The sequence below is a fragment of the Tinamus guttatus genome, unplaced genomic scaffold (assembly GCF_059628265.1).
Source record: "Tinamus guttatus ecotype Peru unplaced genomic scaffold, ASM5962826v1 Tinamus_guttatus_pri_ptg000004l, whole genome shotgun sequence".
NCBI lineage: Eukaryota > Metazoa > Chordata > Aves > Tinamiformes > Tinamidae > Tinamus > Tinamus guttatus.
This window is the reverse complement of record NW_028288538.1, coordinates 14930158-14944264: the sequence shown is the minus strand read 5'-3', so window position 1 is coordinate 14944264 and position 14107 is coordinate 14930158. Positions and strand designations below refer to the sequence as shown.

General features: G+C 42.7%; 1 protein-coding gene across 2 annotated transcripts in view; it reads left to right on the top strand.

Moving 5' to 3' along the window:
* The first annotated feature begins 1604 nt into the window (after positions 1 to 1604).
* Positions 1605 to 14107, top strand: part of MTMR10 (myotubularin related protein 10) — a 32195-nt gene continuing 19692 nt past the window's right edge. Inside the window, exons 1-2 of one of the 2 annotated variants that reach the window (XM_088520099.1) lie at positions 1605 to 1921; positions 2572 to 2632. In XM_088520099.1, coding sequence (XP_088376225.1) covers positions 1868 to 1921; positions 2572 to 2632 — 115 coding nt within the window. In that variant the 5' untranslated portion in view covers positions 1605 to 1867. Of the gene's footprint in view, positions 1922 to 2547; positions 2633 to 14107 lie in introns of both variants that reach the window. The other variant, XM_088520103.1, reaches the window with a different exon arrangement.

The window sequence follows — 14107 nt, the reverse complement described above, 5'->3', positions numbered from 1 at the left end:
AACAATCTTTTTCGTTTTTTTTTTTTCCCACTGCTTTGCCATTTAACTGTCAAAGTGCAGTCAGAAACCGGCAGAGACTTAAGCAGTCGGTGGAGCTCTCTGCTCTGCGGTTGGACCTAGGCGGTTGTGCGGTGCTGGCCCAAGCTGGAGTGATCATGTCTCACTAACAGGGCAAGACCCAAGCTCATGGGATGTCATGGTATGGCCAAGGTGTCACACGCACACACAACTATGTGTGTACTCAAAACATCGGAGTCCAGCTACCTTTTGCTTTTCTCAGAAAGTACCATCCAATTATTTCATATCAAGATAAGGAAGTGCTTGCTTCTAGTTAGCTAAATCCTCTTTTGACTACAATTAACTAGGAAGTGCTTTGTGGCAGGTAATCCTATTGAAGACTAACTTCCATTAGACTTCACAAAAGGTAACATTTCTCATGGGCCTAAATAGTTGCAGACCTGAAGATTCAACTTATCAAAGTCAAAAGAAAATTTCCAGGAAGTGCAGTTAAAAAGTTGCCTGCTCTGGTAGAAGCTGTCCTATCCAGTAGGTTTGGCTCAAGGAAAGCAAATAAGCAGATGTTTCAATACAGCAGAAGCTGGGCAAGCACTTAGTCACATCATACATAGCACAACCACATATTTCTGTGGGACTTATGGAATTCATACACTCTTACTGCATAAGAATATTCCCTGAAGGATCAAGCGTTGAGCGCTTAATTGTTTCTTGAACATTCTTTTGTCGTTTTAAACAGTATACTGGCTTTTATTAAGGTGTTGCGTGGACAAGATGTGCGTAGGTGAGACCTGTGCCCGCCTCCTCCAGCTGTCAGGTGTAACAGATGCCGATGAAGGGGTGACGGTGCGCCTGCCGTCCTGGGTGTGGGGGACGCACTGTCACCTCCCGCAGCCCTAACGTGACCAACGTGACACACCAGGCGACGTGGGCTTGGCACCGGTGGCCGCTTGGTGCTGGAGCAGGACGGTTCCTGCTGACTGCCCCCCTCCGTGCCCAGGCCGAGGCAGGCAGGGCGCTGAGGAGCTCCGGGTGGGGAAGGCCCTGGGCGCTGCTGCGGGAAGCGCGGAGGTTGCGTTGGCTGTTGTGCGCGCCGCACGCTCGCTCTGCTGCGCCGCTCAGGTTTGCAGTATTCAAATGTAAATGTTTATCCTTTCGTAACACATGGCCGTGACTGTGGCCATTTCATTTATCATATGGTACAAGTTTGTATTATGTAACGCAAGAGCTGTAAGAGACTGTAATATTTGTTCTGTTTCAAATTCCTGGTTATTGAATGTGGGGTATAAAAAAGCAACTTGGAAACTAAAGTATTTTGCCTGGGGTGAGTGTGAACAGATTAACAAGTGGGCACAACAGCCTGCCTCCTTATTTTTCACCAGAATTAAAAGGGACAGAACCTCCCGCTCGCGATTTCAGCAGCCGGGGAGGGAAGGGGCCGCGCTCGGGCGGCCGCGGGCCTCGCGGCTGCTCCGTGTCACGATGGCGCCGCGCGCGCCCCGCGCAGCCGCCGTCACGGGCCCGCCCCGCGCCGAGCGCCCCCGCGGCCGCTTGGCCCCTGCGCGCCGCCGTACGCAGCGGCTCCCCCCAACATGGCCGCGCCAGCGGCGCCCGCCCCGGCCCGCTGCGGCCCGCCGGGCCGTGCCGCCCGCCGCCGGGCCTAGCGCGAGGCCTCCATGAGGGGCTGCGGCTGCTCCGGGCCGGGCCTGCCCAGCGCGCTGACTCCTCCCTTGGGCACGGGGGGTGCGCTTGGGGCCGCCTCCGCCCGCCGCCGTGTGAGCGGGGCGCGGGCGGGCCCGGCGGCTGCGAGCCCCGGCGCCGGCACCTGCTGGAGCGGCCGCCGCCAGCCGCGATGTTCTCGCTGCGGCAGCCCAAGGCCACCTTCCGCTCCTACCTTCTGCCGCAGGTAACGGCCCTGGCCCCGCGCGTGCGGGCCGCCCCGCGCGGCGCGTTTGACAGCTCGGCCCGCGGGCTGCCCCGCGGCCGCCTTCCCCGCGGGGCCGCGCGGAGCGGAGCGCGGCCCTGCGCGCTCCTAGCCCTAGTCCCGCTGTCGCCATGGGAACCGCGGCCGCACAGCTGGATTCGCTGCTTTCCGCTCGTTTTGTGAAAGCAACGTTGTTTTTGTGCGGGCGCGTTTAAAGGCCCGGGGTTCAAACGCAGGGCTGCTAGGCCTCGCTGCGCAGGAGTGTCCCCCGCGATGAAAGCAGCAGGCAGGTTGGTGTGTTGTGTCCACACAGCCCTGGCTGCCGGGCCCGCGCCTCGAAAGCCCCCCAGCTGAGCTGCTCGTTTGCTCTGTGACCTCTTGTACCCCGGGTTATGCAATTAGCTAAACTCGAGCACGCAAAATGCTGCCCTGCTCGTTTCAGTGCAGAGCTAAACATGCACCCGAGTATTGGTGCGATTACCTCAAATTACTGGTGCAGTTGGACCCTATTCCTTTGAAATTAAATCTCTAGGTTAAAAGGAAAACGTTCTCCTCTGTCCTGATAGGTCAGATTTTTGTCCAGTTGTAAACTTGTGGTTCTTAAGCAGTTTTTTTTTTTTCTTCCTCTCCAGGCTGATGACCACATAGCTTCAGAGCCCAGGATAAAAAAACTGGAACCCGTGCTTCTGCCAGGTAAATAGAGATGTGGAATTTGACAGCTCTGTTTAATCCTTCTGTTTATTCTAATGGGATTGTTAATTTGCAGATTGCTCTCAATTTTCTAACCTTCTTGCCTGAGCCCAAAACACCAAGTAACTGTGTAGGCTGTTCTCCTGTGGAACGTCTATGTATAGAAGAAAGTCTTGGTTTTATTGTGTGTTTGAAACACAGAAGCACTATACGTTTTGTAGCTTCTGTGACACCTTTGCAGCCTGTCTGTTCATAATTACATCTTTGCCAGATAGACAGAACTCTACATGTCTGCAAAACCTGCTCGCATAGCCTGGATTGCAGTCTTCTGCTTTTTTTTTTTTTTTTGAAGGAAAATATTTATAGAACTTCTACTAAGTAGACAGAATTGACTGCCTTTTTGGAATGCTAGTGTCATGTTTGTTCATTTCTTCTCTTCAGTACTCAGCTATTCTGTAATTTTGGAAACTCTGTATCTTAACCCATGCAAAGTAATCTTTTCAATGTGTGGATTCGAAACAATTTTTTTTTTAATCTATCACTGTTTAAAGATGTTGTCTAAGATTAAACCTGCAAACTTTCAAAGTGATGAATAGAAGTTACTCTTCAAAATTAATTATTTTCCATACTGGTTCATAGTGGAATGTTGTTAATTAAGCAGCACTGATTGATGTGGTATGGTGGTCCAGTGAGATACCTTAAGCTGAAGAGGCAGAAACCCTGAGGAAATAAAGAGATTATACTGAGAGAGTAAAACTGACTGAGTAGCACTTCTAATTAAATAAAATAATGTGGATTCCGTTTGAGGCATAAATACCCTAAATACAACATTAGAACATTCAACATTAGAAATACTTTTATTTTTATGTTTGTAAAACTTCTGCTTGCCCCTTGGCACCTTCCTGCTTATGTTGCACTCATTATTTCACCGAAGGTCTTTGACTCGCAGGGAAGTGACTGTATGTTCTCCTCTGATGCATCCCACAAAAAATGCAAGGAAATGTGAGGTCACGTTTTTGAGATGTAGCACATGTCACCTTTTCTGTGGGACCCTCACAAGAGCAGTCGCACAAAACTTATGTGCAGTAACAGTTTGCTGTGTTATTAATTCTTACTTTATGAAACCCTGTAGTGAACTTAAAAACAGAGCTGTCTGACGGTGAGCTTTTTGTTTTGGTGGCTTTAGGGACATCTGTAAAGGAAATTCGCATAAGTTATTCAGAAAGTGATTGAAAGAAAGAATGAGACTCAGACCAAAGTATTAAACTTCTGCCTTCATATCACTCTGGAGTGCTATTTTGAATTATTTCGTAATAAAACTAATCCCTCCATCCAGTTACAGGATAGCTCTGGCAAAATATTTCAGTTTTTTTTTCAATGCCTGTCTGAATAGAGAAAGGGAGAGGTTTAGTAATTGTTTGTTTTAAAGGACTTAAATGAAACTCTTCCTGTTTAATGTTAGACACCAGCTTAAATGCATTTTTTGTGCTGTCATCAAATGGTGCATTGGAAAAGTGTATAAACAAGTACACGTTGTTCTGTTGGATAGACTGGCTTTTGGATTTGTCATAACCCAAGTTTCTGGTCAGATTCCAGTCATTTAATTACATTATGGCTGACTTGCACTCCCTTGCAAGTACAGTTTGAGTTTGGTATTCCTGATATCCTGTCCTTGGTAGCTGCATGAAGTTGTTATTTTCTCTCAGAAACAAGAGTTAACTGAGTGGCTGAACATTTTGTTGGTGGAGTTTTTGAGGAGTACTTCTGGAATGAAATTATTTCAGCACAAATATTTGCTGACTGGTAACGTGCAAAAACTGCAGATATTGCACAAAGCTTCTGATTCCTAAAATAAGATTGTTTTGAGGGAGTAGTTTACTAAAAACTGAAATTCCAAAGTAGGACACTAGTTAAATAACCCTACTGTCTAGCTCTTATTTTTGTGCAGTGAAGGTTAGGAGAGGGAGCTTCAGGCATGGAAATAATGAGTCAATTTCCCAAATGAGCTATTTATTAAAAAACAAAACAAAAAACCCCAAACAAACAAAAAACAAAAAAGTAAATTTTAGAATTTACATTGGCATCATTTTTTAACCTGTAGAATTTATTTTCAAAGCTTCCTCTGCAACCCAGAGGAATAGGGACATCTAAGCTTTTCAGACAAAACCTTATATTCTCATGCAACCGTGCCCTGAATAGGGTGTGACCTTAAGCAACAAGTAAAACAAGTGAAAACCATAGCTGTAGTTCCCACATTGGTACTGCAATAGTAAAAAACCAAATAATTTTATAGGGTTCAGTACATTTTGATTTCAAAACACATGATGTTGTTCTGAGATGGAATTTTTCAGTCTGCTGTGTTGTTGTTCTGGTCCAGCTCCTTGATCAAGAATGTTTGCAGATTGAGTTGAGGAGTTGGCCTGCTCAGCAATTTCACCTGCTTTGCTTTATTTGTTTGCCTAGAACATACCAAAAAGGAAAAACAGAGGAAATGGAAAGCAGTCTAACAGTCAATCCATCAGAGTGACTTGCCTATTTAATAGGAAATTAGCTTGTTCATGTTAGGTGAGAATGAAGCTGAAGCTCTATGCTTAATTTAACACTGTTGATACTAATCTACAACTTAAAGGAGTACATTTTTTCTATGATGTAATTGTTCTATATTTCCAAAGGGTTTCATTACTTTTTTTCCACAACATCATCTGTAGCATTTTTGGGACAATGACTTGAACATTTAAAAAAATGTATAATATAACTAGAATATAGTGCTGTGTCTGTTTTGTTTGAATGGGAAAATGGTGTAGAGCAAGGCGCAATACGCGGGTGGGTAAGGAGCCTCCCGGTGTCCCAGGGAAGGCAGAGCAGCACCCAGGAGCAGGCAGGACGAGCGGGAAGGTCCTCGGGGTGCTCGTGCCCAACGTTGTGCAACTCCCGAGGAAGTGCCAGAGAAGCATCGTCCTTCTTGAACCTTAATACCAATTGTGGTAGTTATGTAATAACACATTGCTCTGCATACTGATCTACTGAAAGTGTAAGTTAATATTTTTGACCCGTTAGTTTTTAAAAAACAACTATAGTTAGTTTTTAAAAAACAACTAAAATATAGTTTAGTCATTCAGACTGGCTTTTGTCTGAGCCTGTCCTAGCTAGGAAGGCTTTCTTGTCTCTGATCATCCTCTTGATCAGCCCTGAACGCCTTCCAGTTGCGCTGTGTTCTTGTTGGGTGCAATCACATGTAGTCCTCAAGATTTGCTGCTTAAGTGTATACATTTTATCTATCTGGAGCCACCACCTGCTATTTTTAATTTTGTGTGCATGTGTGTGTTTACATGTGTGCTTTGACAGACAACTGGATCTAAAAATTGGTAGGCGTGGTTCTAAGGATATATTAGTGAAAATTTTAATCTTAGAAGTGTCTGATCCTTTGAAGTAGCTGCCAGCCCTCTTCTATCTAGGTGTTCTTTTTCCTGCTTTGCCCCACACTAGTACCTTAAATCGTGTGTTCCAGCTGCCGCCCATCTTGTGATGGGGAAAGGAAGCTCCCTTTTGGTGAGCACCCATGAGCGCAGCACGCAGGGGTGTTCACTCTGCAGCCTGGGCCTCCTTTGTGGCTGCTGCACCTGCTCTGTGGGATCCTGGAACTGGGGAGAGGTCAGGGCGTTGCGGAGGGAATGAATGAGGATCCGGCGCCGACGGGGTGAGAAGCAGGGAGCTGGTTAGTGTGTGTTGCGTAACCCGGGGCACTTGTCAGGTCTGTTTTCCTTGGGCTTTTCTTGAGTTGACTTTCAAATATGTCCTGCTTGATCTGTGGGGTGTATTTGTCTGGTGGTGGTGAGTCGTGAGGGTAAGTCACTACTGACAGCTAAATTAAACTTGGTAAAGTCCGTTTCTGATTGTTTTCAAAATACACTGTGTTGCTCGTTGTCGTTTCTAGGGTTGTGGTTTGCTAGCCAAGACTCCCTTACTCATCGTGCAGCTGATTAAGACATGATATTGCAGGGTTAGGGGCTTTTCTCTACGTCAGTCTTACGATTACACTTTAATTTTGAATAGAAATGGTAAAAGAAGTTAGCACTGTAATAGCATTGTCATGTTTCCTGTTTTGCTATTATGCTTGTCTAGTGTTGCGTGGTAACTTTTTTACTTCTAGGATTTAGGATTTACTTTTAGGATTTAGGTTTGCAAGTTATCTTGATGGATCAGTGCCATACATGAATATGAACTTATTTTCACCTTTTCAGAACTGTGGGATTCTTATTTGGAAAATAATAAATTCCCTAACTTTTTTAATGTAGATTTTTCTTAAAGACTTCATAACAAGAATTACCAAGTTGGGAGACCTTTGAATTCTAGATGCAGCGTTCAGCTTGGTTTTGCAGCTTTCTACAGATGGGTTTCTCATGCTGCAAAAAACTTAAAAATAAACCAAGCATTTGACTTATATTTAGAATAAGTGAGGCATTGCCTACAGTAAGTATATGGTAGATGGCCTTTACTATTATAGCTTTTTTGTTTGGTTAACTGAAACTAAATTTTCAGGCTTGCATTGGATTCAGCTAATTACTTGCTTTGTTTTCTTTTTAAGTTTTTTTTTTTTTTAATTAAGGATTGACATGACATAAGTATTACTAAGGTAATCTGCATGTAAAATCTAAGCTCCAGATATGGAGCTTATGGTGGGGTTTACTTGTGGAGGCAGTTCTTCATTCCAATTTATTTCATAAAGTTTCTGATTAGTGAAATATTTCATGTTTTTGTAAATAACTACAGAAATTCTTTTCTCTTTGAGCTAGTTGAGCTGTAGGGCAATATAGAAATCATCCCTACAAGGCAAAGGTTGAACACACTTTAAAATTAGTGTCTGTCCATGTGCGTTTTGCAAAACAGTTGCAAGATAATTGGTTCCTGTCCACTAGGTCCCACATGGATTTAACGCCACAGGTCATTTAAGTCCAGAAAGAGAATAAAATGTTAGTGTAAATTTTTAATTGTCAGCTGAATAAACTAGTGGGGTTTTTTAGTCTCCAGGCAATTATGTTTACTGCAGTGAATTAAGTCTTCAGAGACCTGATTTCGAAGGAGCATGTGTTTCTGTATTGATTTTTTTTTTTTTTTAAGGCCAAACGTGAGTATTTTACACCGCACCAGTAGGTACAAGTTCAGAACACCATTTGTAATTTTTACTTGTGACTTAGTTATAAAATAGCTGACTGAAAACCACAATTATCTCAAATTGTTACTGATTATACTGTGTAGGCAAAGCCAGGCTTTGGGAATCTTTAGTTTATGTAGCTAAGCTAAAAATATGCAAAACACAAAACATCCTCCCTCCTCACTGGCTTCTCTCCTGTTCATGCCGCGGAGCTCTGGCCACATCATTGATGAAACTTTCTCTTTTGGGGTTTTGATGATAGAGTTACTTAAATTCAGCCTAAAAATGTTTGCTAATGCCAAGAGGGTCAGTGCTGCTACCCCTTCCCCTCCCGGGTGCACGTTCGTGCTGCCCAGCTCATGCTGGTGCTTGTCTGTGCAGCCGCAGAGCGGGCCGGGCGCGAGCGCTGACCCGGCCAAAGCAGGACCACGGCCCGCGGTTCCTGCAAACGCGGGGGCCGGCACAAGGGCTGAGCTGGGAATGGATGGTGCATGTGGAGCTGTTCCCATTTCAGCGGTGAGCCACGCAATGGGTGCTTTGCTTTGGCTCTCGTCGCTAGCGAGAGCCTGGCCCAGAAAGGACAGATGTCCCCTTCCTGCTGCCCCGGCCCCAGCTGGTGGCCTGGCTCGGGTCCTGGTATCCTTCACCACGTTTCTGAGGGGTGAGAGTGCAGGAAGGTCTTACCCAGCATCTGCCCTCGGTCAGAAATGCAGTGCTGCCTTCAGCTGCTCTGACCATCCGTTTGTTTTGCAGAGTTCACAAATACTAGGCTTTAATGGATAAATGCCCTTTTTAGTCTTGATTTGGTACATGGGAAAACAGTAATTTATTTCCTCTAAGACTTCTACCAAGCCTTTACTTTTTTGCTCCTTCTTTTTGTGTTGTTTCCAGTACTAAGCCACACACTTGCTATGTTCTTTATTGTACTTTTAGTACTGCGGAGATTGCGTAATATGAATATTTGAGAGAAATTATGACAATCCTAATCAGATTGCTAAACTAAGCACTTTAGATACTGTATTTAATACACACCATCCTCCAGAATATGGTAGGGATGATTTTTTTGAGAGAAAACACCACCTCTTCCATTAAAATTAATGCAAACTTAATACATCAGTATTGCTTTTCATTCTCCAGTTGCAGTTTTGAAATAGTGAATATTGCTCGTTCAGTTTGTATAGGCGTACAGGAACTTTAAACATAGATTATTTGCTATCTGATTTCAGAGATACTGGCAAATACGTCAGGGGAATTTTAGCTAGTGTTTTTAATAGTGTGCAGCTCTTTTGCTTTTACAGTATCTTAAAAACATTGTAAGAGCTCATGATTTTTAAAGCTCACAAATACTTTTTCTTTGGATTTAGAAAGTGGTTAAGCACACTGAACAGAAGATTCATTTATAAGTGGATTAGACACATTTACATCTAAATGCTTAGAGCATACTAATAAACCCACACTCTTTTGGTATTCTTTAGCTAGAAGAGAACAGCTAGAAAAAGGACAACTAAAAGATTGAAGATGCTCTAGATTTCAGTTACTTAGTAATAAAGCTTTTTATAAAACATGCAGAGCTTTAGCAAATTTAATTTAGTACTCATCATTCATTAGTCATTTTGAAAATGTTTTAGACTATCTTACATCTATCTAAATGAATGAAACAATGATTAAAGCATGTTTTTAGTTGTTAAACAGTAACTTGATTAACTTTGGCTTGTGGGTTGTGACTCTTATCTGTCATACAAACAAACTTTTTCTTAATTGAATATAATTACTGCTAGCATTAGTGAAGGAGCAACAGGGATTAGTTTCCTAGAAGTATTCAGGAGTCGGGCTTTTATTAATTTAGATGGGAATTATATGACCACATGCATAAAGTATTTACTGTCTCTTGTGTCCCTAAGTTTATTATACATTTTTTTCAGTTTTTGATTTGTAACTTTCAGGTTAGTTAAGGAAAGTTTATTCTAATAAATCAGTCCTTACGCGTCTAGTACAGCATTCAAAAGATCCCTAACCCATATTTTGGGTTCCTACAAGCTTCTCGAGACTTCAAGATTTGTATTATTCATTTATGGAGTCTGAGTTCAAGCATTATTTGCATTCAGCAAGTATCAGGTTCTTGATGTGCTAGAAACCCTGTACAGTAGCAATGTAGCGTACACCTCCATATGTGTATACTTATGCTGTGTTTTTAAATGAGTGTTTTAAACTGAGATGTCCAAGTAATACTTTTTGTTGTGCAACAATTCTGTATTCAGTCAGCATTGTTGAATCTGTTGAATAGTATTCAGTCTGTTTCATCTCATGCCTTAGTGAGGTTGTGGCCCTAGATTTCATTCAAGCAACCTTATTTGCTGAAAATTTAAGTTTTAAAATGCGCCGTTCTGCTGTATTCCTTCTGTATTCATGGGCAGAAAAAACTGCAGTAGAAGCGGTTTTAGATGGAAGGGGTTGGCAACTGCTTCAGTGAGCAGCTGAAAGCCTGGAGATTACTTGAGGTCTCCTCTTTGTTGAATGTCTCTGGAATTTTGAGCTATAATAATGCAAAATCCTGAAAAGCCAAACATGAGAACTGGATATATAGGCTGGGGGATAATTTATGCTTCTCTTACTGCTGTGAAGTATCCAGCCCCTCATTTCTACAGTAGATGTAGGAATTTCCAATTGTTACTCCTCTAGCATTGCTAATTCTTGCAGCTTTTACTTAGTTTGTTCACAGTCTCTTATTGACTTACTGTCCGATTGTCATGTTACCAATAATAAATATTCATTAAGCTGACGCTGAGTACACAAAACAACTCAAATCTCTTAGAGACTGCGTCTGTGTACACAAAGTTCTGCCTGTATGCAGGTTATTAGATCCAGCATTGCTGATAATAAGCTACAAATTAGTTTTCCAGCTGGAGAGGGAGCTGTGTTTATCTTTAAGACTTCTTGTTTGTTCTAGGCTACCTTGCTGTGATTAAAACAAAGAAATAAAACTTGATCCAACGCTGCATGGCACCAAAAATGACAAAAACACTCTTTAGTAAGTAGTCAAAAAGATGCAGGCCACCTTCATCGTATTTTCAAATTTTGCAGATAAAATCGCCCTGAGGCCACCGGTGTCCACTTGTACCACCACATGCTTGGCTCTTCTGCCTGCATTTGCTCTGGGCTGCAGTGACTTTGTATGGCTATATAACATTAAAATACTGTGAACTTCCGTAACATCCGAAGTATAAGGCAGTCACATTACGGTGTTTTTTTTTTTTTTTTTTTTTTTTGGAAGGTTTAGCAGGCTTTTCCTGAAGCTGTATGTTCAAAATAGGAATATTAGTTGATGGACCCTTTGGTCTCCTCTTATTTCTGTGATTCATGTATTCCGTGTAGGAATATGTTTATTAAACATGATTGGGCTTTATATATAAAGGGTGGCAACCTGTAATTTTTCGTCTGGTTTCCTGTCAGAGTTTAAACAAACTGCTCTTGTCTCCCGAGATCGTTCTCCGACTGCTGGAGTCACATGGAAGTGTTGACTGCTGTTCCGTGTCTGGAACAGCTTGTGACTGTTTACTGGAAAAAAAGCGGCAGCTACATTGTAAAAATGTGCACTGTAATATCTGTGAATAGCTCAGTTGTTGACACTTTTACAGAAAAATCACCTACTGAACTTCAAATACAATCGGGCTTCATCACAAAACTTTCCAAGGCCAGCCGGTACTACTTTTGTTGTTTAGCTGTTTTCCTAAGTTTGTCTTAAATTTGGAAGGTGTGCTCTGTTTTGTACTGCTTACTCTTCAAATCCAAAAGGAGGATAAATTATGTCTCAATATAAAATTCCAAGCCTGCCATTAGAAAAAGTGCGGTTTGAAGAGAGTCTCTCACAAGCTGCATCTGTTAAATTTGCATTGCAGACTTTCTTCTGCTTTGTTGTAAAGATATTTAAGCCCTTCAGTGAAACCAGCATGTCTCCGCTCCCTGTCTAGTTGTCTTGTAATACTCGGGTTCAAACCTGACAGCCCTGTGTTAGGGGCACAAACCTGAGTGCAAGGCAGAAGAGCCAAGCCAGGTCCAAAATTCAGGACGTATTTGTGTTACATGAAGTGCAACTAGATGAAATTGCTCTCAAATAGGATTAGTGTTAACATGTTATAGTGTAACTGTGCTATTATGAGGAACAGAGGGAAGATGTAAACAGGATTGGTTTTGGTGAAGAGGGTGACCTCGCAGGCCCTTGTGTTAATCCGAGATCAGTAATAGATCTTTTATTTTGCTAGATTTATAATGTCGAAGACACGAGGAGTACTTTGGTCATAATATTTTGTACTTTTAGGAAGAGAGTCTCCCACTGAATAATAAGTATTTCATTTGACAGCAGATAAGAGAATGTTGCAATGAAAAAATACCTACATAGGGCAGGTGTGCACTTTATTTTTTGAGCATTTACCTCTCTGTATCCTTTATTAGAACAAAGATAAACCAAAGGTATTGAGAGGATGATGAATAAAGGCTACTCAGGTTTGGCAGACATAACTTGTGGAGAGGGGAAGCTTGGCAGGCTGAATGCAACCAGCTTGGACATTAAAGAGTTGAAGATTAACAACAACTTGTGTGACAGAGTTGTTTAAATACACAGTTTGGGCTTTTGAATTTATTCAAGTAAATCGTTTATTAGAAAATAATGCTGGGCAGTGGGATGTTCCAGGCCAGACTGCTAAAAGTATTGAAATGTTTTAATGTTTAACAGAAGTGGGCCTTGTCACCCATGTACCCCATTACAAGACAGCTTTTGATTACTGTTAACTTGGTTGAACTTTAACTGCATATTTGTGCTGCTGTTGTCTTTGTGAAATAGGGGGGAAAAAAAGACTTGTTTAACTGTGGCTTAGAAATGCCCCAGAGGAGACCGTAGAGGGTCGGCAGCTCCGCGTGCGCAGGCGGCCGGCCGAGGGACGAGCACCGCGGCCGCGCGCGCCGAGGCCGCTGCTCCGTCCCCGGGGCCTCGCAGCCCGTGCTGAGCGCTCGGGTCCTTCTGCCGGCCCCTGGCTGTGCCCGGCTGAGGGCGGTTCTGTCACTTCGGCCCAGTGAACGCAGAGCAGGAACCCGGCTGCTCTGCGGCCTCTGGGCTGATGCACAGTTACGTTAAGGGCAAAGGAGCCAGCAGGGAGCTTGGCTAAGGATGCCCAGGATGAGGAGCGTGGAGAGAAGCTGGGACTTGAGCCTAGCCAAGGTGTGTGCCACAGTCAGGTGGAATAAAAAGCTTGGGATTAAAAAAAAACCTGGTCTGTGAATGTGAGGGTAGCTTGCGCGCGGTAACGGTGGCACTAGGAAAAGTGCTGGGGTGCAAAACTCCTTCAGAGCAGGACGAGGGGACGGCAGGGCTCAGACCTGGACGGTGCGAGGAACCTGCTGCTGCATCTGGGAGGTTACCCAGAGAGCCCAGGGTTCCCTTGCAAAGCCCAGGCCCCCGAGATGACATTTCAGAAAAAAAATGGGGCTAAACGCATCAAAACTGTTACGAGCAAATTAGTCTTTAGCAGCCTTTGGTTTTGGTTTTTAAATAAAGCTAGTACAAAATTATGTTTTCCTTGAACTGTGTCCGTTATTTGTAAGTCAGTAGCAGAAGGAAGTAGCTGATCTGATAACAGAAGCAATAGCGTTATACAGAAGTAAAGAAAATTTGCTGAAGTAGGAATGAAGTTGCCATTTAGCTTCTAGAAACCTCTGCAGTAGAACAAAAAAAGCAGTATCATACACAGTAATTTATTGTTTTAATGATTCTAAGTCTCATTGGCCTGTATGCTTTTTTTGTTTCATAGCTTGTTGCAAGTGAATTACAATTTTTCTTTCTCATTTGGGTAAATTTTAAATATATATAGAATGTCTTCTGTTTTGCATGATGAAGGGATTGGTCCTCTTTCGGTAGCTGGTCATGGCAAAAACTTTGAAATGGCAAGGAATGGTTAATGTGTTTGTTTCATTGTTTTTCTTCCTTTATGGAATTGCCTGCATCGTTTTAGGAAACAGCCTGATACTAAATAGAAAGCTAGATGCGGACTGCCATTCCAAATCCATGAGCTTCATAAGGTTCTGCAAAATAATTAAAAGCTAGAAATAGCCACGTATTGTTAAGCTAAATCCTAGCTAAAGGGCATGAGTATGTGCCTTTGTTTTAAGAACCATGTTGTTCCAACTAGTGAATTTTTAATTCACAGCCTTTGATCTTCAAGTATAAGATTTTTTGTTATTGTTGTTTTAATTGCTAGACAATATTTTTTTTTTTTCCAGAATGGCACTTAATAAATGCCCGGTCAAGGCAGAAGTTTTATATAATTTGAAATATG